Source organism: Siniperca chuatsi, linkage group LG5 (genome assembly GCF_020085105.1).
Source record: "Siniperca chuatsi isolate FFG_IHB_CAS linkage group LG5, ASM2008510v1, whole genome shotgun sequence".
Lineage (NCBI taxonomy): Eukaryota > Metazoa > Chordata > Actinopteri > Centrarchiformes > Sinipercidae > Siniperca > Siniperca chuatsi.
In genome coordinates this window covers 11,894,955-11,920,010 of record NC_058046.1, presented here as the reverse complement: position 1 = coordinate 11,920,010, position 25,056 = coordinate 11,894,955, and the positions used below count along the sequence as shown (strand labels likewise).

Below are 25,056 nucleotides of genomic sequence, written 5' to 3'. Positions count from 1 at the left end.
ACATATTGTGTTTTGGAAACATAAGCCATGCTACAATGTGGTGTTTGCTACAGGCACCTAATTGGAGTATTGTTGTCCCCATTAAACAAAAAGTCACACAGTTCGCTTACATCTACCACTTTTCAATGGTAGTATATGTATGTTCTGGGGTCAAGACTCTCTTGCTGATTTGTTGTTGTGCCATTTACTTTATGTCATGAGAGTGAATTATGTGTTGACAACAGTAGAGCTGCAAAATAGGCCTGGTCATATGCACTTTCCAGGGATAAAAGTTAGACTACAACACTTCTTATAAGTCAGACCTCATGGTCTAGTCAAAGTACTCTTGACAGTTTTATATTCTCATCTTACATGCTTTAGGAAGTGCTTTATACAAACATACAAAGATGATGTAGTACTGATCATTTAGCATGTAATGCTCTGGGGGCCTGGGTAGTGAGAGGGTAGAGGAGATAAGGAGAGAGGGGGAGAGAGGAGAGAGAGAGAGAGTGAGGCTTAAGCTTGTGCAGTGATTGGTAGGGATTGCTATGTCCAATGAGACTCTTAAAGCTGCTTTAAAAAATCTGCTTGATCGCAATTTCTCCATTTTTGTCATCTTTTTTCTCCACATAAATCAGCCAGCTTGCATTCCCTAGATATAGCCATCTATGAGGCAGATGTAGGCTTGACAGTAAATGCCTTTGTGATGTGCTTTTTTTTCGTCTTTTTCATTATCAAAGTTGGGAATTTAGATTGTCTGCTTCTTGTTTGCCTTACTGTGTGTGAAAATTGGGTACCCCGGAAAGCAATACTTCCCAGAGAGAAGCAAAGTACTAAACATTAAGGCATGGCTCATGTTGTAATATAAACCCATCAAGTCTTTTACCCCTCACCATAATTTCATCCTAAATGTTTTATATCCCACTCACTGCTGAGACATCACAAGTAAGACACATATGCTCATGTCAGGCTCACTGGAACGCTGTATCACTGTGGCTTAAGATGTAACTTTGTGGCACAAATGAGGACATTAATATATTATTTAGACTTGTAGAGAAGGCTGTTTTACTGCTGGCATGGCAGTGCTGAGAGAAGGCCCACCTCCCATCAGTAACATGTGCACAAGATGGACAGTTCTGTCTTATAGCGCATTGGTTTTCAGCTGCTATCATTAAATACAGTGTAGACACAGTATGAATGCTTAAACAGTGACAGTCCCAAGAGGCTTCAGGTTAATTCATTGCCCTTTGACATTTGCTGGTTTTGCACTCATCCCTGATGGGCAGTTTACACATCACACACAACCATTTTTTTCAATTTCTCCCAGGTCACTTACCTTGTGCGAGAACTGCTGTAATTATTGCAAAGAATATCTGTAAGATCCTCCAGCTGTGGTAGTAAAAGCTCATTTTGGCACTCGCTCGCTGTTCCAGACAAGTTCCTGTGTGTGGTTCGGTCTTGTTTCAGCAGAGTATGAAGCGGATCGTTTCATCCATTTCTGCAGTTCGCACACTTAACATAATCACACCTGTGGGAGTATAAATTGTAGTGTAGTCCGTGCTGCAGGTAACAGCGCATTGAGATCTGTTCGTCGGCAGGTCTCCTGTTATGCGTAAAAGTTGTGCGTAACGATCCTGGAGATGTCGCTCCTGAAGACTTTATGTCGGGTCAGAGGATGTGGGAGTCTTGAGCTGAAACTGTGTGATGGAGAGTGTTCCGTTTCGGTCAATATTACTACTTTAAGCGAATTATCTCAACAAGTCCTCCAGACTGAGTCGGTTTCCCAGTCTGCAGCCGCGGCTGGGGCTCTGCGGTGTTAAACGGCTGTTAGCAGATCACTGACTGTCTTGTGCGCAATCCTCAGGGCACTAAACTCATCATCCGTCACTGTTCATCCGCTCAGGAAGCCACGTCCAGTTCGGAGCTGGTAGGATTAACCCTGCGTTGGTTTGAATATCGTGTCAGAAGAAATGATCAAACGTCACGTGTCTGCTGATTTTTGATCACTGAATTTGTTAATGTGGGTCTTGACTGTAAATTGACCATTGATTGTCAATATACAGTGAAACCTATAGTCTATAGCTATTATGGAGGAATTATGTTCAGATAAGCATGAATGTAGTAGAAATTACTTTACCCACATCTCAGTTTTATCTTATGTCTTTATAGTGTGAAATATCATTGAAAGTAGGATCAAATAAATGCAAATATCATAAGAATAAAGTCTATTCAGGGGTAAAAAAATACAAATAAATGAATACTTTTCTAAACGTATAATTTAATTTCGCTTCACCTGGTGATTGTTCTCTTATGGATGCCATTGTCTACTGATATAGATACACTGCATCGCCAAACCATCTGCCTTGTTTTATTGTGTAAGTCACCCAAAATTATGGATGATTTTCTACACAGAGAGCCAAGAAATTGCAACCTTGTCAGACCTTGGCTGGTAGTGCACGTAATAATCACACTTTAAATTCAACCAGGGCAAATCAGGCTAATTAGGACATGATTGCGTCACACTTACCTCATTATTACTGTTCATTCAAAATTTAGAGACTGGTTAAAGAGGAATCTTCTTCTTACATTATAAATATCACCAAAACTGAACACTTTTACAGTTTTTATGCATATTGCCCATCAAAAAACACACCAGTTTTAATTCCAGTGATATTAAGATTCTAATGGTCTCTGAATGCTTGAGAGCATCAGGTGGGTTTTTAGTGCCCTCTGATGGTTAAGAGGAGTTTCTATGTCCATAAAGCAAAGGTGAGTGACTGGCTATTGCTTGCAGCCCAGTTGCATCAGAAATTATTAGGTTTTCATCTCATTTTAGCTCATTTTGTTAACAGAGAACCTGATGAGTTGAATTTATATTCATGCATGTACCCGCATAATATTTTTATGTGCAGGTGCTGCGTAAATGTGATGCTAAAACTAGTGCAACACACTGTTTTTGCATGTTTCAGGAAGAGGGAGCAGATTTCAGTAGCATGAAATACAACCATCCATCATCCAGAAACAGAACACGTGTATTAATATTTACACCCCAGTAGAACTTGGTGCACATAGTGACTTTTTTCACTCCAACAAGTTACTTGTTTGCAGACTTGTAGTGGTAAATGGGGCTTTATTGACTAATAAAGAGGATTAACCAGCATATCAACACACAGAGTATGTGACCAAACCTCACAGTATCTGGAGACAGGAGGAAGTTGCCACAAGCTACTGCTGTGAGCTTATTTGAGCTCCTCCCTAACACTGCAGCACTGTGATAAGCAGCAGCAGCATCTCTGTGTTGGGGTTGCTCCAGTATGCTGTAGTGCTGCTGTAGGATCATTTAGATCCTTTCCTATTTACCTGCTCCTCACACACAGAGAAACAGCAACTACACTGTGTTTTAAGAAAGGCTGAGGAGATGTAGTTGTTGTAGCGGTACAGATACACCCTCAGTGTTGCCTGCACATTCATACTCACCAACGCAGAACTGGAGAGGCTGTATAAAAAGGGGACACGAATCCTTGTCATACATGCATACAAAAACAAATATAGAGATTCAGCAGGCCTTAATAGCTGAATCTGCTTTGGAAATTAAAGTTTTGACTTGAGGAATTGGCAGCTGAATCGTTGAGTAAGCTCCCAACCAAATCTTGATTGAAGTAGCTAAGGCATGCTCTTGTAAGGAAATAGCCTTTGTAGTCACCTGATGTAGCACATAAGGGGAATCACTTGTCAGAAATGTCACACATTCACCCATCATTCAACATGACACTAAGCATGCAAAATAAATAAATAATCAGAATTTTGTGACCTTCTTCTAGTAACGCTTATAAGAAGCATCCACAATAGTTTGCAGGTGTAGAGAAAACATATGGTGAAACCTGTCAAGAATATGTTATGAACACTTAAAGGACAGAGCAACAACACAGGCCTCCAGATATGCAAGTTAGGACGCTGACATAGATGGATGTCACAGCAGAGATGTGCTAGAGTGGGAAGAGTGGCCATAAACTGGTGATAGATGTGAGTGCCACGCAGAAGGGAATGTGTTTTCAATGTACATCATCCTTCTGTTTGACAGGTAGAGGTATCTTCTGCTGAGGTGCATTTAGCCACACACGATGCTCTAATGTTCCCATTCTCATTTTCATTGCAAACTCAGAGAGTAAGTGAACTAAAATTTACATATCGGTACAATAACATTGTTAGTAATCACTGAAGGTTGAATATATAGAGTCCTAGGTAGAGTATTTATGTGTGTGTATACATGTGAACTGATCTGCGTTCTCCTCTATATGTCTTTCACTAGGCCTTTCCGCTGGTCCTACATGAGTTCTTGTTGTTCTACTATGAGTTCTACTATGCTTAAATTGTTTTTAGTAATAACATATTCTGTATGATTCTATTTGATAATAATGCAGTTGTAAATTCGCACTTTCTACAAATTCACAAGTCTGCTGTTGTATTGTTAAAGGAATTGTCCAATATTTTGGGAAATACACTTATTCACCTTCTCGCTGAGAGTTAGATGAGAAGATCGATACCTTGCTTGTATTTGTCTTTTACCTTTGGAAAGAGCCAGGCTAGCTGTGTCCCCCTGTTTCTAGTCTTTATGCCTAAGCTAACTGGCTGCTTCATATTTACTACGCAGAAATGAGAGTGGTATCAATCTCTTCATCTAACTCTTTGCAACAAAGCAAATAAGCTAATTTCCCCAAATGTCTTTTGCAAATGTCACATTTGCAGAAGGTACATAGTCAAAATGTTAATAGGAGAATTTTTCTCAGGAACTAAAAAAAGTAAGCTAAAAAGACAAAGCAAGTTTGAGGAGAATAAACACCAGCTAAAATAGATGTTTAACAGATGATCAATAAAGTATATGTGACAATTCATGAACATACCCTATCCAAGATGTTTTTTGTGCCTAAACTAAACCAAACCTTTATTCATGAAACAGCTGAATTGTTTTACCTCAACTAATGAGCTGTTGAAATGTTACAAATACTCTATAAACTATCTGTAGGTGGACTATCCAAGTAAAGTGCAACCCTATAAAATCAACAGCAAATGGTTTATCAGCCACTAATAAAGCCATCAGTTACATTGTAAACACTTTATAAAAGGGGCCTCGTTGGAAAGTAACACTTTTTAATGTTTCTCTGTATTTGAGAGACTTTAGCATTCCTGAAAAGAAATTTCTCCCATGGAAGACTAACTTGTAATTTAACTCTGAGAGTGTTGAAAGTCAACACTGTGCTAGTGTTTGCTGTGTGGTGGGGACTGGGTCTGATCTCGAAAATTAATTATGAATCTTGGCTGTAAAATGCCTGAAAGTTGTGTTCACATCAAGTTTCACAGTGTTGATAAGTTTTGACTTATTTTAATTGACAGTTATTTTGAGTTAACAGGTGTTCTCACCGGATAAATCAACACCTTTGCAAATATAGCTCAATATTCAAATCTGCTAAAGGTGTTTAATTAATTCATTAGAATCCTGGCATCATGTTAAGTTTTAATACTCATTATTTTTCTGAATGCAGGATGCAGGATGAGTTTTGTACTACTCTGCAGGCAATTGTCCAGAACAAACAGGACTTTAGCAGTGTCTGTAACACACTAAGTGACAAGAGCTTTGTAGTAACAAAGGGTCTATACTGTAGGAGGAACAGGGGAAGACATGTTGTTTGGAGGAGACCCCACAAAAGCTTCAGATCAAACAGAGTCTTCTTAAAACCATGTCAATCACTACATGCAATTACAGTTAGGGATGCTCCCATCTTCAGTAGGCACACTTTTCCATTATATTCTACAGTGGATAAAACAGAAATAGACAACTCTTTGATATGCTGGAAGCTTCTTCCTATTAAATAAAGAAAATGGCTTCTGTGCCCTTAATAGGAGGGAGGCGGCTGGAGGCTTTTTCATATTACATGCTCGTTCAGCATCCGCTGCACTCCCACACAAGCTGCTCTCCAAACATTAATAGCAAGTCTGTAAAACTTGAAAGGTACAAAGCAGAGACCTGAGCAAACACAAACTCAGATACCTCAAATACACCCAGGAGCCTGATCCCTCTATTCCCCAGGGTCCTAGAGGCTAGTCGCAAACATGCATTAAGCTTGACCATACAGGTAATTCTGATTATAAACTCTGTTTTAGATACTTTACAGTACGTAGAAGTACAGAATGTGCATTGGCATCATTTCATGTAGTGATAGCCACTAAAAATGAGATGAAAGTTCTGCCAATGCTCTTGAGTGGAAATAGTGATGCTTACAAGTGCAAACTTACTTATTAGTTCACTGCTTTATTTGAATAGCACACCAATAGTTGTTTTTTCCAAACTCGTGTGCAGAGAAATGCTGTCTGCCGCTTCCTAATCCAGCCCAAACCGGGCCATAAGAGACAGCTCTCCATGTTTGGGTTGAATACCCCTCAGGCAACCGAGGAAGAGTTTGTTCAGCCTAATCTCCACTGTGTGATGTGTGACTTCTTCCCCTGCCGTCGTACTCATGTAATCTGCTGTTTGCGCCACTCTAAGTCTGGGGAGTAGCGAGGGGTTGAAGCAGGAGACTACATGATGGGAACTGTCATCTCTGTCCCATCGACGGGTGCTGCCAGTATCCTGCTAATCCCCGGAGTAATCCCATCACTACAACAGAGAAATCAGACACACCAAGGCAGGCAGGACAGGGTTCTGCAGCCCTCTACACTGCCAATACACACTGTAGTGTACACACACAGGCACATGCACACAGTGTTAACACAGCAACAACAGCCACTTCATATGAAAATTGGCTCTCATGCTTGATTGACGACTGCATTGATGTCTCAGCAAATAACAAACATGACTGCAGGAAGCAACTGAGGATTGTTTGCATTTGGAATGAAATTGAGTCACTTCTCAGGTTAAAAAAAAGACACATGCACCAAATCTTGGATGTGAGTGATTGAGATTTGCCTGTGGTGCCATGTTTTTTCACAACCTCTTCCAATCCAAGGGGAGAGCTCACATAAATACTATTTATCTAGTTCATAGATGACTTCTCTTATTCAAAGAACAAGGAGAAATATTCTCATTAGAGAAATAATCAACTGTCTGAATAAGATTTTGTTCTGTTTTTTCCAATGAATCAATGGTTCTGTGAAAGCTTAGGATCTTGAGTATCATTGAGCTGAGGCAAAATTTTCTAAAGACAAGAAAATCGGATGTCACCTCCCTGTGTAGTCTCACAGCTGTCTGAAACCAGATGGAACCTGACTGGGTGAAAACCAGATGTTTGGTTGCTGTGTAAAAGCTGCTTCTCACTCCACGATGCAAACATTTCTCCCTTCTCATATTTTCTTTTTTGCCTAATGAGGAACCTTTGATGTCTCTGAGAGACAAATATTTTTTACTGGAGGCTGCCGTCTTGACAATTATTCAAAAAATATGCTAACAATAGTGACATAAAACAATAATAAGATCTTAACATCTAAAGATGTGTTTCCTTTTAAAGCCAAAAGAAGAACAAAATGCATTTCAGGCAATTATCAAACAGTTTGTCTCCTACCAAGATCATTTGTTACACACAGAATTCTCATGTTTTAATAATTGTCTCATTAATTTCCACTTTAGTTATCTTAAGGAGGTTGTAGAGGAAATGAAATCAGTGATGCAGTATTCAGGCCACAATTAAGCATAAATGTCTCAAAGAGAACTCAACCCCTCATCTATCTCTTGCATCTGTCATTTATTTCTATATATTTAGCCATGCTAGCAGCATGGCTGTATGGGTGGAAATGTCAGTCAGTTGGTCCACCACTTTGATCCAGACTGCAATATCTCAACAACTATTAGATGGATTGTCATTCAATTGTGTACAGACATTCATGGACCCCAGTGTATGAATCCTAATGAGTTTGGTGATCCTCTGACTTTTTTCTAGTGCCACCATGACATTGACATGAGGTTGTGGTTTTGTGTGAAATTTTTCAATAACTATTGGATGGATTGCAAAGTAGTAATTTGGTACACATTTTTATGTCCCCCTCAGGATGATTTGAAATCACTTTAGTGATCCCCAGACTTTCTATCTAGCAGCATCATCAGGTCAAATTTTTTATTTGTCCAATACTTTGGTTTATGACAAAATACCTACAAAACTAATGACATTCCCATCAGCCTCACAATACTTTGTCTTCTTCTTTTCCTTTCGGCTGTTCCCTTTCAGGGGTCGCCACAGCGAATCATGTGCCTCCATCTAACCCTGTCCTCTGCATCCTCTTCACTCACCCCAATTAACTTCATGTCCTCTCTCAATACATCCATCAAACTCCTCTTTGGTCTTCATCTAGACCTCCTGCCTGGCATCTCCAACCTCAGCATCTTTCTACCAATATATTCACAGTCTCTCCTCTGAACATGTCCAAACCACCTCAATCTGGCCTCTCTGACTTTATCTCCTCTGATGTACTCATTCCTGATCCTGTCCATCCTCGTCACTCCCAAAGAGAACCTCAACATCTTAAGCTCTGCTACCTCCAGCTCTGCCTCTTGTCTTTTCTTCAGTGCCACTGTCTCTAAGCTGTACAACATCGCTGGTCTCACCACCGTCTTGAACACCTTTCCTTTCATTCTTGCTGATACTCTTTTATTACACAACACACCTGACACTTTTCTCCACCCGTTCCAACCTGCTTGCACTCGCCTCTTCACCTCTTTTCCACAGTCTCCATTGCTCTGAACCGTTGACCCTAAGTACTTAAAGTCCTGCACATTCTTCACCTCTGCACCCTGTAGCCTCACCGTCCCACCTGGGTCCCTCTCACTGACACACATGTATTCTGTCTTACTGCGGCTAAGCTTCATTCCTCTGTTTTCCAGAGCAGACCTCCATCTCTCTAGATTTTCCTCCACTTGCTCCCTGCTCTCACTACAAATCACAATGTCATCCGCAAACATCATAGTCCATGGAGATTCCTGTCTAACCTCATCTGTCAGCCTGTCCATCACCAGAGCAAACAAGAAGGGGCTCAGAGCCGATCCTTGATGCAAACCCACCTCCACCTTGAACACCTCTGTCACACCTACAGCACACCTCACCATGGTCTCACAGCTCTCATACATGTCCTGCACCACTCTAGACTCCAGACTTCCTCATACAATACCACAGCTCCTCTCTCGGCACCCTGTCATATGCTTTCTCTAAATCTACGAAGACACAATGCAACTCCCTATGACCCTCTCTGTACTTCTCCATCAGCATCCTCAAAGCAAATGCTGCATCTGTTGTACTTTTTCTAGGCATGAAACCATATTGCTGCTCACAAATGCTCACCTCTGCCCTTAGCCTAGCTTCCACTACTCTTTCCCACAACTTCATTGTATGGCTCATCAGCTTTATTCCTCTGTAGTTGCCACAGCTCTGCACATCTCCCTTGTTCTTAAAAAATGGCACCAGTACACTTCTCCTCCATTCCTCGGGCATCCTCTCACTCTCCAAGATCTTGTTAAACAAACTAGTCAGAAACTCTACTGCCACCTCTCCTAGACACTTCCATACCTCCACAGGTCATGTCATGTCATCAGGACCAACTGCCTTTCCACTCTTCATCCTCTTCAACGTACTCCTCACTTCACTCTTGCTAATCTTTGCTACTTCCTGCTCCACACCAGTCACCTCTTCTACTCTTCGTTCCCTTTCATTTTCCTCATTCATCAACTCTTCAAAGTACTCCATTACTTCCAGTACTTCCATCCAGTACTTCCATCTTCCGATCACACTCCTGGCACCTGTCAATACATTTCCATCCTTATCTTTAATCACCCTAACCTGCTGCACATCCTTCCCATCTCTATCTCTTTGTCTGGCCAACCTGTACAAATCCACCTCTCCCTCTTTAATGTCCAACCTAGCATACAAGTCCTCATATGCTCTTTGTTTGGCCTTTGCCACCTCTACCTTCACCTTACGCTGCATCTCCCTGTACTTCTGTGTACGCTCTTCAGTCCTCTCAGTGTCCCACTTCTTCTTAGCTAACCTCTTTCTCTGTATACACTCCTGAACTTCCTCGTTCCACCACCAAGTCTCCTTGTCCACTTTCCTCTTTCCAGATGACACACCAAGTACCCCCCCATCTGTCTCCCTGATCACATTAGCTGTAGTGGTCATGTCATCTGGCAGCACTTCCTGACCACCCAGAGTCTGTCTCAGCTTTTTCAACTTCCACCACTTCATCCTCTGCTCTGCCTTTGTCCTCTTCATCTTCCTCACCACCAGAGTCATTTTACACACTACCATTCTGTGTTGTCTGGCTACACTCTCCCCTACCACTACTTTACTGTCACTGGTCTCTTTCAGATTACAACGTCTACACAAGATGTAGTCCTCCTGAGTGCTTCTACCTCCGCCTCTTCTGGAAGAAAGTGTTCACTACAGCCATTTCCATCCTCTTTGCAAAGTCTACCACCATCTGTCCTTCTGCGTTCCTGTCCTGAAGACCAAACCTGCCCATCACATTCTCATCACCTCTGTTCCCTTCACCTACATGCCCATTGAAATCTGCACCAATCACCACTCTCTCACCTCTGTGGATGCTCTGCATCACTTCATCTAGCTCACTCCAGAATTTCTCCTTCTCTTCTAACTCACATCCTACCTGTGGGGCATAACCACTCACAACATTCAACATCACCCCTTCAATTTCCAGCTTCAGACTCATCAACCTGTCTGATACTCTTTTCACCTCTAGAACATTCCTCACAAACTCCTGTTTCAGGATAACTCCTACTCCGTTTCTCTTCCTTTCTGACCCATGGTAGAACAACTTGAACCCTGCTCCTAAGCTTCTAGTCTTGCTATCTTTCCACCTGGTATCCTGGACACACAGTATGTCCACCTTCCTTCTCTGCATCATGTCAATCAACTCTCTAGCCTTCCCTGTCATAGTCCCAACATTCAAAGTCCCTTCTGTCAGTCCTACATTCTTAGCTTTCCTCTTCTCTCTCTGCCTACGAACACACCTTCCTCCTCTCCTTCTTTGTCTTTGACCAACAGTAGTCCAATTTCCACCGGTACCCTGTAGGTCAACAGCACCTGTGGCGGTCGTTGTTAACCCGGGCTCCGACCGATCCGGTATGGAAGTCATTGTCACCCTTCGCATTTTTAATTTGGCATGTGTTTTACGTCGGATGCCCTTCCTGACACAACCCTCTGCATTTATACACTGGCACAAGAAGACACTGGCTTGTGCCCCCTTGCGGTTGCATTTGCCTCACAGTACTTTGTGTTAATTGATAATTAGCGAATGTTAGCATGCTAACACGCTAAGCTAAGATGTTGAACATGGTAAACATTATACCTACTAAGCATCAGCATGTTAGATTGTCATTGTGAGCATGTTAGCCTGCTGACACTAGCATTTAGCTCTGCTGTGCCAAAAGTGCAGCTTTACGTAACCACTAGCACGGCTGTAGACTCTTAGTCTTGTTATACAGAAATGCCTATAAAGAAGTTTCCATTTTGGGGTTGTCGAGGAATATCTCTAAGAATAACCTCCTCCTTTCCTCTGTATTCCCTCTGTTGTAGAAACTGTGTAGAGGTTAAGTGGTAAAATGGATAATAGAGGACTGGGTTTGTTTTTTATGGCAGCATCACTGGCTCCATGACAGCTATAGTGGATTAAATCTCTACTACAATACAGTTTGGGTGACAGCTCTAGAGGTCAGACAAGGAGACTAGACAGACTCTTATTTCAGCTGCTGGCAAGCTGAGAGGCCTTAACCTAAATTTAATATGTTTGCCAAAAGGACATGTACATACTCAGTATGAGGAGACTGTTGGCTGTGCACCTTAACAGTGAAAGAGAAACAAGAATAGATGATAAAGTGATGTCTAGCCTTGACTGTAATCGGACAAGTGAACTAAAGGGCAAAGATGACAGGTTATTTAAGTGCAAGGACAGTTAAGTACAATGCAGGCAGGCAGCAAAGATATTAATCCACTTTGAGAGAGGCCCATAAATGCTACCCGAAGGACCTATGAGGCTGATGAGGTTGATGGAGGGGTCAGTGTGAGTGAATTGCAACACCCCATTGGTTGAACATTAAGGTCATGAGGTAGACCTTGGTAGAATCAGATTGTCAAGGATGAGAGGTGCCGGGGGCAACGTTCAATAAAACATGAGAGCAATCTTCTCACCAGGAGTAAAAGTGCTCGGCAGTTCAACTCCAGGCAGCCCAAACAGATTTCCCCAGTGAGCCAAAAGCACTGCAGCTGCTCATTCACCACGGCTGGCAATCCAAGCTGCCATCAAATCGACAGCCGTTGCCAGAAATAGTGCTGAAAATTGGTCAAACTATCACACAGTCTCTGACCTCTGACAAAGCTTATCTTGCACAAGAAAAAGTATGGAGCTGAAATGATAGTGTCTGTCTGCTCCAGCTCCTCTTTCTGGCTCATTAGTTGCTGATATTGGATAGGTTATCTGAGCTTACAGCACATTTTAAGGTTGTAGCCAGCTCACCTTATCCTGAAAACTTTGCAGCAGAAAGGTTAAATTTTTGTGAAAATATCACACTTGAAACTCCTTTTGAATATGGTATTTAAACGTGTGCCTGCTGCTTCCCCTATATGTCTCCTGTGTAGCAATGAAGGTGTATCAATGATGTCTACATCCTGAGTTTGTTCCATCGCTGAAGACTGCCTGCTACAGGGCATGAAATGAGGAGACAGATGATAAGCTTCTCCCTCACGCTCTGGGGAACACAGTCAGCCGTGACGGAATGAATCATGATGGGGAGGAATCTCAGAGTCAGATAAGTATGTATACACCAACACCGCATGATGCATTCACAAGCACAATATGAACGCCCCATGGCCTCTATTCGGACGTGGCCACTGGATTCTTGAAGTCCTGGATGCAAATACACAAAGTGTATGTGTTTCAGTTCTGAGTAAATTCCTGCACATGAACAGAAACAGCAGCCTAAGTAGTAAAGCAGTAAGTTGTACAGGCTGTAAACATCAAACTTCCAAGTCTTCCCCTTCAGCATTCTTAAAAACACTCTGCAATACTAGAGGGGCTCCAAATCTTAAACCCAATTTACCTTTCACTGATAGAGTGCCAAGTTCCAGGAATTACCTGGCGAACTGCGATCAGGTCCAGAGCATTAACAGGAATATTCTCTTCCAAAAGTCAGACTTTTTCACATCCAGAGGGTGGTTTAGGAAAAGGCCAATGAGTTGATGTCAGAGCTCAACTTTAATTTATGTATATTTCTTTTCGTGCAAACCCACAACAGCATGACATGCAGGCTGAGCAGTTAGTCAGCCATGTTATTAGAATTTTTTTTCTTACTAAGGAGGATGGTAAGCACATGAGGAGTTTTAGGGCAGGCAGCATGTCAGTCTAACAGCAGGTGAATGGACAGATATGACATTGTATGTAATCATGTTAAGTCAAACAAATGATCAAGTGAAATGTGTAAATGTCTAAATATCATGTAGAGATGCCGCAGTGCAGTTGTGCTGCCATCTAGTGCTACAAGGCTGCACCTCACTGCTTGTTGAGCTTGCAATGGGATGTAAAATGTATTCAGTTCTGGGCTGCATTCATTTTCCTTTCATTTATCTCCTGTGACGCGCACACGCCCGTGTGTGTGTGTGTGTGTGTGTGTGTGTGTGTGTGTGTGTGTCTGTGTGTGTATCACTAGGGATTGCGCTTTAGCACATTTATTCAGAGCATCTTACAGTGCCAGGAGTGCACATGTCTCTAGTAAGGGTGATCCCGGAGGGAATCAAAGCCATAGTGCTGGCAGTGTTATTGCCATGCTCTATTCATTTAACATCACAGTGTGCAGCTTTACCTTTTCTATTGAAGACATAGTCCTATAAACTCTAATCCACAGTTTGTTATGTGGATTATCACAGGGACATTTTCTGGATAGACAGGTTACTGCTAAGTTTCTTTAATGTAATTTTTCTATGCTTTGAGTACTAAAAATTTAATTTGCTTTACCTCCATTGTATTGGGGTGGTGATGACTTTTTCTATTTTGGGTAAACCACACCCTTTAAAGAAATACGCTAGGCATTGATAAGTGTGTTGGTCAACAAACATACAATTCTCCCTTTAATCTCAGATCTCTCAATCCATGCTTATATGTTAGCATACCATATAGCCTACAAGCAAAAGTAGTCAATTCAATTCAAAGGCTTTATTGGCATGAAAGGTTTGAAAAACAATTTTGCCAAGACATCAAAAATGTATCAAATATTTGGACAATAAACAGACCACTGATAAAAAATATAAACAAATACATAAAAACAGTAATATTGAAAAAACAAGTACATAAAAACAGATGGAACTTGTCAAGGCTCTAAAGTAATTTAGTAATAGTAATTGGCCAAGTCTGTCAGTTTTGTGGAAATATAGTGAGAGGCAGCGGTAAATGTGAACCAGCACAGACTACCTTCTCTGCTGCTGTAGGCTATGAACAGCAGGAGACTGTACATAACAAAAACATTAGTGTTAATGCTAGCCAGTTCCCATAATTCAACAGTGTGTATTCTTAAGTGCTTGACATCCCTTTAAACTTTCATCTCTGTAGATGTCACTTAACAAGCTGACGAACAGAACTACAAACTAGCTGTGGGTCACTAACAGATGGTGGCAAAAGTATAAGTAGCACAACTAGTCCTTTATTGGACCTGCAATAGGAAATTCTTTTGTCACTTCAGGCGATACAGATGTCACCTCGCGTTTTGTTATTGCTCCCCTGTCCTCCACAGGCTCCTGTTGTACTGTGGCTCTGCCCTATGATTGACTGTGTATGCAGCAGGATGAGCCATACCAGGGCAGAGCCACTTATCACTCCAGGATGCAATGGATGACCCAGGAACAGAGATGCAGCCTGGACCGCACACTGTGTCATCTGTCAACCGGCCACGTAGGTGAACGGGAGGATGAGAGGAGATGAGCAGAACTGAGATTTAGAGCCGGCCCTCCTCACATTATCTCCCCTCACACCATTGCTCATGTTGTGAAACTTCCTGGAGCTAAGAGCCACTGTGACAAACTTTACAACCAGGGAATAAAGGGACAGCTGAAGGATGAGAGGAGGCATGCAACACCATCAGGTGCACGCTGTTGTGGCTGTATTTCTAATGAGAATTAGACTCCAAATCACTGTATTCATCAAGTAGAATGAGTGTCAGGGAGTTTGTCTTGTCAGCACTGATGCAAGGACATATCGACAACTTTGCACCAGTGCCAGCTAGACAAATCTCAGTACATTTATTCTAATTCAAGGAGAGGAGGTTACAGTTTGATTACTAAACTTCAACTTCACACTAAGCCTTATTCTCTTCTGCCCTGCGTCATTGGCTGCACAGCCAATGGACGATCCAAGGGGATTAAAGAATGCATTGTACAGTAAAAATAACTCATCATCACTCTAGATGCACATATGATAACTGACCCAGCCAAAGCCCATCATACATAAAAAAACAAGCTCTTTCCTTAATTGCATGTACAGTTCTGTCAACTGTTCAATCTGCTGCAAGCGACGCAGACAGACACATCTTTCCATCCAGGGAGAGCAGAGAGAAGGATGATGCATTCAGTGGATCTGACAGGTACCTACCTCTGATCCAATGTGATTTATTTCCACACAGAGCTTGGATGTGGCCAGTGCATCGGCAGGTCAATTTGGTTTGGGTAGAAGAAGAGTTTTCTGATTGATAGAGTTGGGGCCAGCCATGTTCTCTACGCTTGGCTCCCCCTCCATCAAGGCCCCTGCTATGGCTGATTAATCCTCCACACACAGAGCAGAGGCTCTGGCAGGGATTTTGTGTGTATGTTTGGGTAAGCCTCCATCTCTGACCTAAGACTGCCTCCTCCTGGAAGCAAGCTGTCGTCTGGTTCATTTTGGCATGGGTGCATCTTGTTAGTTTGGACATTTTTAGATATGTCCATAGTATAAAGCCAAGAAAATGTATCCAGAGTCCTCCATTACCTGCAGAAATTATAATTAATCAAATACATTGGTGTCACCACTAGATGGCAACATCAATTTAATTTGATAGTTTTTTAAATTACAGTGGAACAAATTAGTTTAACCATGATCTGTCTTTATGAATTTGAACTGTATGCAAAATTTGGATGACAACATTTTAGAAAAACATCACTAATATTAGGATGTACCCCAAACCTTTGAGTCTATTGTCTCAGGGGGCGTACACATCCATCTTCCTTCCCTTCATCTAATCTAATCTCAATGGTTCTTAACCTTTTCTGTCAGACATACCCCCACAGCCCTGTCAGATGAACTCATGTAGGCCAATCCTTCATTGACACTGTGCTCATTGGAAACACTTTTACATGAGAAATTATTCAAGAATTAAGAATATAAAAGTGGATTTAATAGAAGATGTTACAATATTATTTTCACACAACTGTCAATGTGAAGTTGCTGCTTTTGCATTTGTATAGCTACAGTAACACGTGGAGTGGCAGAAGCTGGATGTTTCAACCATTTATCTAATACTTTAAGCTATCAATTTCAACTTTTTATTAATTACAATCAGCTATTTCAATCATTTATTCATTAAATTCAGCAATCTATTTTAACCATTGATTATTACTTTTAGCTATCTAATTCAACCATCTGAACCATTCATCCATTATTTTTAGCTAACTGTTTGTCTTTGCTTCTCTGCCCACTTGCTAACTATTTTTCACTAACTCTTAGTGTTCCGATGTTATAGCTAACTTAATATGTGGACATATTTCTTACCGTAATTAAGCTGTAATTTCTGTTTTTTCAAATTACTTTATCTACACCACAATCTTTCCACGTACACCCTGGCAACTGTAGAGTTACCCCCTGGGGTTCAAGTGCCCCTGGTTGGAAATCACTGATCTAAATGTCAGCTTCACTGTGGTTTTCAAATAAGCAAACAAACAAGACAGCATTATTCCCCCGCTTCCACAATATCCACTGCATAGTCTCAGAAGCAGGCAAATGAAGGAGAGCAAAGCTGCTGACTTGCTGCTTTATCAGTCACAACTGCATAGCCAGCCCGCTCCCTGTAGTTCACTTTAATCCCACTCTCCTGGTGCTTTCTCTCAGTGCTCACCCTGAGCCTGGCTGTGTTGGATGAGACTTAACAGACCCTCAGCCCCTCACATCTTCAAGGCTCAGTGTGGTCAAAGTGTTGCCTGATGTCCCACTGACCCAGCCCACTTCTAAGTATCTGTCCAAGGCCTCCCTTTTTGTCCGGAAACCCCCCAAAAGGCTTTTTATCCCTTTATTCAGGCATGACATCAGAATTCCAGATCAGGATTAGGGTCAGTTTCTGGATCAGTTGTATCAGATATCTATTGAAATATATCTTTCCATCTCTCTTTCTCCTCTCTTTGCTGGTCCACCAAAAGATGTTTTTTTCTTGTGTTCTCCTTCTCTTCTCTCTTGGAGATGAATGACACATCAGAGATAGCCTTCAACTAATCCTATCCTTTATGCTCTGTGAAAGTAAGTTGCAAGCCTGTAGCCCTTTTGCACTTTATTTGTTGTCGTTTGAAATCATACTTAATGTCATGCTCGACGTCAGATGGGAGCGCGGTGCCTTTTTAAATTTCACTCAGAAACACAAGAAACTTAAACATCAAAGCAAGACAAGAATTCTTCCATTCAAGCTGTTGGTTATTGTTGGAGTTGCTCCAGGAAATAGATGATGAATGCATTGGCACCGTGCTGGCATTGTTTTTGGTTGGTGAGTTTTAAAAGCTTCCTACACTGCTGTCATTATATAACACTGGACTCCAGACACCAGGGCATGATAGATGCAAGGCCGAGACGGATAAAATTAAACTTTCTCTTTTTCTGCTTTGCTCTCATCTGAGCTGAAATTGCTGTCAATCACATTGTGCACTTATCAGCTGTGTTTGCTAATTTGTCCAGCAGGTGGTGCAGGAGAGCCAGTGTTCCAACAGACAGACACTCAAATGAGGTTAGAGATGGTGTGTATGTGGGCGGTGGACCAATCCCCAGAGCTTTACCTGACCTCCCATTCCCCTCTGCTGCACACACCTTGTCAGCAGGTTGGACCTTATCTCTCTCCGACTGAACTGAGCCATTGAGCATACACTTGACCTTGTCATTATCTTGTACCTGGCTTTGTTTCCACTCTGCTTTCTCCCTTTTGTGTGTTTCCTGACTTTCCCTTTCCGCACTATTTGAACAAAGATAAGACCAGTCTATTTACACCCCCACCCCCTTCACCCACCCCCATCACACACACAAACTCTCTCTCTCTCTCTTTCTCTCTTTATCTCTCCTTTGTTTATGAAAGAGCCTTGTGTTTTTTACAAAGTGAGGCCCTGACCATGACCTTCCATAGTGGTTTTTAGGTATACTAGTCAACATCACTAAGTCTTCTTTGTCTCATTTGCAATATAGAGGAAGGACACAGATCATGCTTTTTTTATCCTCAATACAAAGCATATTTAATGTTGTAAACAGAGGCTCTTCCTGTTAAACATTATAAACAGACTACATACAATTAACTAACTTGGACTATAAAGAAAGGCAGGAAGAGGAGTAACACTTAGGCCATTCATCTCACCAATTATGTGCAGCATAAAGTCCAAATAAAGAGAGAAAAGTCATTTGAAGAGCAGACCTGAGAGTAATAAGAATAGAATGTGATTACAGCCAGGTAGACATTGACAAGTGTAACTGTAAATAAAATATGCAATACAAATAAATAAATAAAGATATTATTACATCCGTTAAAGGAATAGTTATATATTTTACTCTTTCAAGAGTACTGATAATTACAGAGGTTAAAATACCACATCTAAAGTAAAGAGTAAAGTGACTTGTGGTAAAGTGAACAATTTCCATTGTGTGCTAGTTTGGTATACCAAGCAGCAGGCATTGCTCTAATATTTGTCCTGTTACATTTTTAACAGTATTCTTCTGACATGAAATAAATAAAGGAAAACTGTGATGGTGGTTTAGGAGCTTGTTCTCACTGTAACCGAGGGATGCGGTTTGAGTTTCAAAGTCGCTTTTGGAATTACAATACACATATGCTACCCATAAAGCAAGCCTCAATATATCTGTCCATCAAAAGGTTCACTGACAGCATGAGGAGAGATGTTGCTCGCCTTTGATTCTAATGCTAAGAGCATAATTTATGTAAGATGTTTGAATGGCCTTTTGAGTAAGAATAGATTAAAGGAAGTTTCATGCTTGAGGAGCCAAAAAAATGCCTGCAAAGCACTGTTTTTAAAACTCCTGGGGCTGCAAGAGGGTTGATGAACAGGGCTAGTGCAAATGGTGATTAGCTCAAGCTATTTATTGCGCTAACAAAACAGTGTGCCAATCATGGCCATCCCTTGAGTTTTCCTCTCTTTTCTGTAAATATGAAAGACCTTGTCCTGACAGTGACTTCAAACATGGCAGCGGCAGGCCCCATACCAGGCCATGGCGTCTCCCTGAGTCCTTCCCCCCCACACATCAAAACCCAGCTGACAAAAGCGGCTCTAGGTGGCATAATGAGACGCAGTTCCTTTCAACTATGTGTGAAGTGTGACATTCTCTGTCTTCTTGGGTCGTGTGTTGACACTGCGGCCTGCGTGTGAGGAGTTGACCGGACAGTCCAGACACCCCCCCACCCCGCTCCATGGACACTAGCCACTGAGGGCAGCATCAAAGGCCTGCAAGTACCTTAGGTCAACCATCAGGGTCGTGTACACACACAACTGACTCAAAGGGAGAGGAGAGCAGTTTTGGTGCAGCCCTCCCCCTCGTAGCTTCCTCAAAATTGTTTCTTGTGTGTCCAGAGGAAGGCCTGTAGACCAAAACATCAACTGATAACTCAATTTTAATGAATCATTCTTGGGAGGCTGTGCCGGTTAACTGTAAAGCAGTTTTAGGTCTATGTTTCATGCTCATGTGCACCCTATCAGATGGGAGATACTGGAAGGCATGCTCCTGCCTTGTGACTGACTCTCTGGTATTTTTGGAGGTGATGAAGACCATTATCAGTGGATTAACAGAAACTAAGATGGTGGGGGCTCACAGTGTTGGAACATACTGCCCTAATTCTCCCTTGCCTGTATCCCATGTATTACCCTTGTCCACTGGCTAGCAGATAAGATCCCTTGAGAGACGGAAGCTATGCAACCACTCACTCACTGCACCTCTCATATGACCATAATGCCAGAGCCAAAAGTAAAAGGCAAGTTCAGTAAGCTGCATGGAGCCTAACCATGCTCCAGTCCACAGACAGCCTTTCACTAAAGTAGAGGAAACCTGGGCTCTAAATCCTCTGGAGGCACATAAAGTAGCCTTCAACATGTCACAACACAGCCAAAAAAACAAAGACTGCTTTCTGGTCCCTGGAAGCACACACACAACAGCTGCATTCATATTCTCCCACCATTCATCCCGATTCATGGCATAATACAATTGGACAGGTGGACTGATAGTATAATATGGCTTAGTATTTTTATCCTATTCCTCTCACTTTTCAAATAGTTTACTTGGAGCCCGAGGGTGTGAGCCATCCTGTTTTCTATAGCCGCCGAATTACCTCAGAGCACGCAGTGCCTAGCTCGCTGCCAGAGAGGGAGGCGAGTATTGTTTTCATGACAGAGATCAATGGGTGGGTGAATGTGCTTTAATTCTGCAGGAGCTCCTCTCCCAGGCTAATAAATGCAAGCCTCCCTGCTGACTGGGCTGTCGTGCTGAGCCCAGCGGGGGTCAGCCTTTTTGTGTTCCTGTGCCCAAATTATGGAACCATCAATACGCTCCCTGGAACCAGTCAATAGAAGCCCGCTTTGTGGCCAAGGGGAGACCAACTTCAAGGCTGATCAAAAAAAAAATCCAAAAAAAACCCTTAGCTCTGACACATTTACCAAATAAGATCAGGATCAGAATGTAGAGATATATTATGCATTCAAAAATACAGAATCGCTTGTCTTACTTGTGCCAAAGGTATTGGGTGTGTCTCACCAAAGGGATGCATCCAGCCGAACCTGTTTTTGAACACTGTTAATAATTATTTACATGCTGCAAATTCTTTAGCAGTGTGATGCAGGCGGTTCATGGTGTCATTGAACTATAATTGTGCTTTGAGCTGCAGTCACTTGAGAATTGTTTTCTGAAAGTCTATGAGGGGATAAAGTGGGGGTAATTGTCAGTGGCAATAACATGGCTCAAATATTATCAAAAAAATTAAGCTAGACTGGAAAATATGTTGACTTTCAAAATTCTCTAAATTTTGTAAGCACAATTAACAAAATCCATTTTTGAACATGGCTTTGCTTTTGAGGATCCCTGAAACACCACTTTTCAACAAAATACTACATTTGTGTTGCCTGAAGCAGGGGTTGTGACACTTTCTTTTGAAACGCACAGGCGATAAAAAACTGTTGTCATGCATGAGTGTGTTTCCATACTGCCTTACTGCTGCTTGTAGCATCAAGTGAATTATTGAGTATCCAGCTTCAAAAAGCTTGTAAAACTCTGTCCTCCTCAAAATCTCTAACTTTTTACTTCCCCTCTTCCCTTTTCTCTCCCTCTTTTATTTTTGTTGCCTTCTCAAACATCAAGTTGTCTCCAGATTTTCAAACAGGTTGAAAAATAAGAGTTTCCCCAGCTTGCAAGCGCATTCAAAGGGCGCGTTCTTCAGATGTGCCACCTTGCAGCGTGGTGGTGGCTGTGCAGGAACAGGATCATTCAGATATGCTAATGGATCAGCGGGGTAGCTCCAAGCGCGGCTTACCCCGCTTTAAAAGACAGCTGCCTTCTCCCTTTCTTTTCATGCCCTACTCTCAGCCTGCCTCTCTCTTTCCCACTCTACATTGATAGCAGGTTGAAATTTAATAACCATTAAATTTCTACTAATTAGACAGATAGAGCAATTAGCTGGGTGCATGTAAATCCAGGTTGTGAAATAAGTTGGACAAAGAGAGTTCAGAGGATGAGTTTGGGCAGTCATTGAACGCAGCTGAGGTTAGAGTCGGCACAGTGTAATGATATCATGCTCAATGCGGAGAGCTGCAGATAATAGAGCCAGTGCCCACTGGCCCTCCCCTTGGTAAAGTGGCCCTCTGTGTCAGTGCCTGTGTATGAGCCATTGGCTCTGCCATCGAAGCCCCAGTCCCACACTCTCCTGGGCTATCTATTCTCTCTAGCCAGAGTCATGCTGCGCAGGAATCCTGGGTGCTTGGGTTTCTTTCAGGGGCCTTATAGTCAGTCATAAATCGGAGGGGATCCTGCCCGGCCCCTCGCTCTCGCCCCTAACCCTGGCTCCAGCTGGCAGGGGACGATTGTTGGAGAGCCGAGGTCATTGCAGGGTCGCTCTCTGTGGCGCTTCTTAACTCCCCTTGCCTATTTTTTTTCTACCCCTCCTCTCCACTATCCCCCCTCCCACCCCCCTTTCTCTGTCTCCCGGCTGAGGTTGCTAGGGCTTGGTATTTGCTTTTTAAGACCATGTTGTAATTACAGAGGAGCTCTACTCCCCTTGCCGCCTCTGGCTCCCTCTCCTCCATTTTTATCACTGCTGATTGGTGGTAAGAAGCTATACTGGGGCCATCTCACCCCCCACAACAGGCTTTTGTGCTGCCTCTTCCCTGGGCACACACAGAACTGATTCATTCACATCTCATAACCTTTACAGAAGTAGAAAAAGACCAAGGTGGCCTCTTCACACCAATCGGACAGCAACCAGAGGAGTGGAGGTGGGAGTCACCAACAGAGAGGAAATGGGTGCAGGATACTCAGCATTCGTATGAGGAAACAGCAGTCCCTGCAAAACAAACTGTAGAAAAACAGGTATTATCAGTAGTACTGTTGTAGCATAACTGTAATGGTACAGTGTGGTTTTTTCTCAGAATCAAAGTGGACAATTGTAATTGCAAAACAATAAAACCTATTAACTTGGTCAACAAACAGATTGCCACCGGGTCAGGCCACATTTCTTTCCTGTACAGGCCTATGGCTGCTTGGGGTTTTTTGGGAGTAAGAGTCTGTGTTTGCTGTTTTAGCAGAACTACACCACAGAGAACATCAGATGCAGCCCCGAAATGTCTTTTCTGTGGGACTGCACCCCTCTGCCAACATCTGGGACCATAAACCAAGATCAAAAAGTGACAGTGAAAATAATACGGCAATGACAACAAACAATCATGCCACTGGATAATAAGTGGAGGAGAAGTCCCCTTAAACCACAGTTTGGCCAGGGGGGTCCTCACAAAGAAGAGAGCAGGCACTAAACTATCCAGCTGCTCTAGTGCTGGCTCCTTTGTATGTCTTGAATTTAATCTCATTTGTAATATAACAAAAACGGGGTGTAGGTGCAAACTGCAAAACAATGTTGGAATAAGAACTAAAGTCACATAGTGCAACATTTACTGCAGCTGCTGCTCAAACTATCCTGGGCCTAGGGGACAGAGGCCCGAGATGCAGCCACTAATCATAAATACATACTGTACGTATAACCATTAAAACACAGTCTGGAACTAAATGATTATATCCACACCACAAATCCTTTCGAGTGAGCATTTGAAGCTATGCAGAGGCTTGTCTTTCCCCTAACACACTTCAAAGCAAACGGAACCAAAATATCACAAAAATGCGTACAGTGTATAGCTATAGAAGCATGGCTTGTCTTTCATGTGTATGGAAAAGTGCCACAAACAAAGCATTGTTCCCTATGAAATAGGATACAGGCTTGGAAGAGCCATTGTTCTATTTCAGTTTGCTTGAATCTCTTCTGTTGCATGCTGGCTTGCTGCTTCACCGTTCTGACTTCTGACAAACAGCATCTGCACCAGGGACGCCACTTCCTCCCATGAGGCAGATGGGAATAAACCCAATATAATCACTTCAAATAAACAGGATGCCATTAATTGTTTGCCCCATCAATTGAAGTATGTCCCTTAGTATTCAATGAGAACTTGATTCATTATTTTAATGGTTTGACTTATTGGATGCCAACGAGGAGAGATAAATTGTCTGGCAAAGAATGAATCACTGGTTGGAGCCCACATTACTCTGCAGAGGCCAGGCTTATTCATAACTATAGTCAGTATAGACGGTAGTATAGTATAGACGGTTAATCCATTATACTGTAGCTCTGCAATAACCACATGTAACTATAGAGAGCTGAAGTGAAACCAGAACTTCCAGGTTCTGTTCAAGAAAACGTCACTCAAAATCATACTGACATTTGTAATAACGCTAATAACTAAAAATCCAGCCTTGGAACATAGAAATACTCAACAGTATGTCATGTGGTTTACTCTTTATGTTTTGATAAGGACAATTCCTTTTTTAAAACTCTAATCTATCTAATATTGTTGTTTCTTAAATATTTGTGTTTTTAGTGGACTTTAACGAACATCATTTCCCATAAACCCTAGACCATTGCAGCTTAAACATCACCAGCTTGACAAAATAGGCAAGTCCATGGGCTGTAGCTAGCTCAAACATGTCTGTAATAATAATTTTACACAGCAGACATAAAAATTTGGAAAGATGACATTAGAGGAAAGCATAAGTGGATATCAAAAGCCAGGACTCCATCCAAATGTAACACAAATGTTAACCAAATTTCCAGAAAATCAACAAAACAAAATGCTAATTAATGTGCGTTTCCATCCACTACTGTTATGAGAATATTAAGAGTTGGGCGCATCAAGACAAACAACTAGTGGCGCTAATTCTCCAGTCAGTACCATTAAACCTTTGAGGAAAAAGAGGGCGCAACAAGATGACATAATTAAAAAGTCCACCCCAAACTGTGGAAAACAATGTAAAAAACCAGGATGGAAATACAGCATTTATGTTTGTTTCATGTATTAATTTGAGTCTCCTCATTGCTCTACACAGATCTGATGTTTTCATCTAATGCTATTTTTAGTCACCAACTTTTCCACCTCACCCAAGCATAAAAACTTTTTTGCGACATTTTGAGGGGTTTTTTCCCTCACGTTCAGTGTTCAGGTTTTTATGCGCAAATTGAAAATGCGCATAAAAACAGGTGGATGAAAATACACCTATAGATATGGATGAAAC

The 25,056-nt window shown here is 42.0% G+C and overlaps 1 protein-coding gene across 1 annotated transcript in view; it reads right to left on the bottom strand.

Annotated features, from left to right (window-relative positions):
* Window positions 1–1,872, bottom strand: part of LOC122875981 (transmembrane protein 132D) — a 29,858-nt gene extending 27,986 nt beyond the window's left edge. The window contains exon 1 of the mRNA XM_044195737.1: window positions 1,316–1,872. Coding sequence (XP_044051672.1) covers window positions 1,316–1,388 — 73 coding nt within the window. The 5' untranslated portion in view covers window positions 1,389–1,872. The remainder of the gene's footprint in view (window positions 1–1,315) is intronic.
* Between the last annotated feature and the right edge of the window lie 23,184 nt (window positions 1,873–25,056).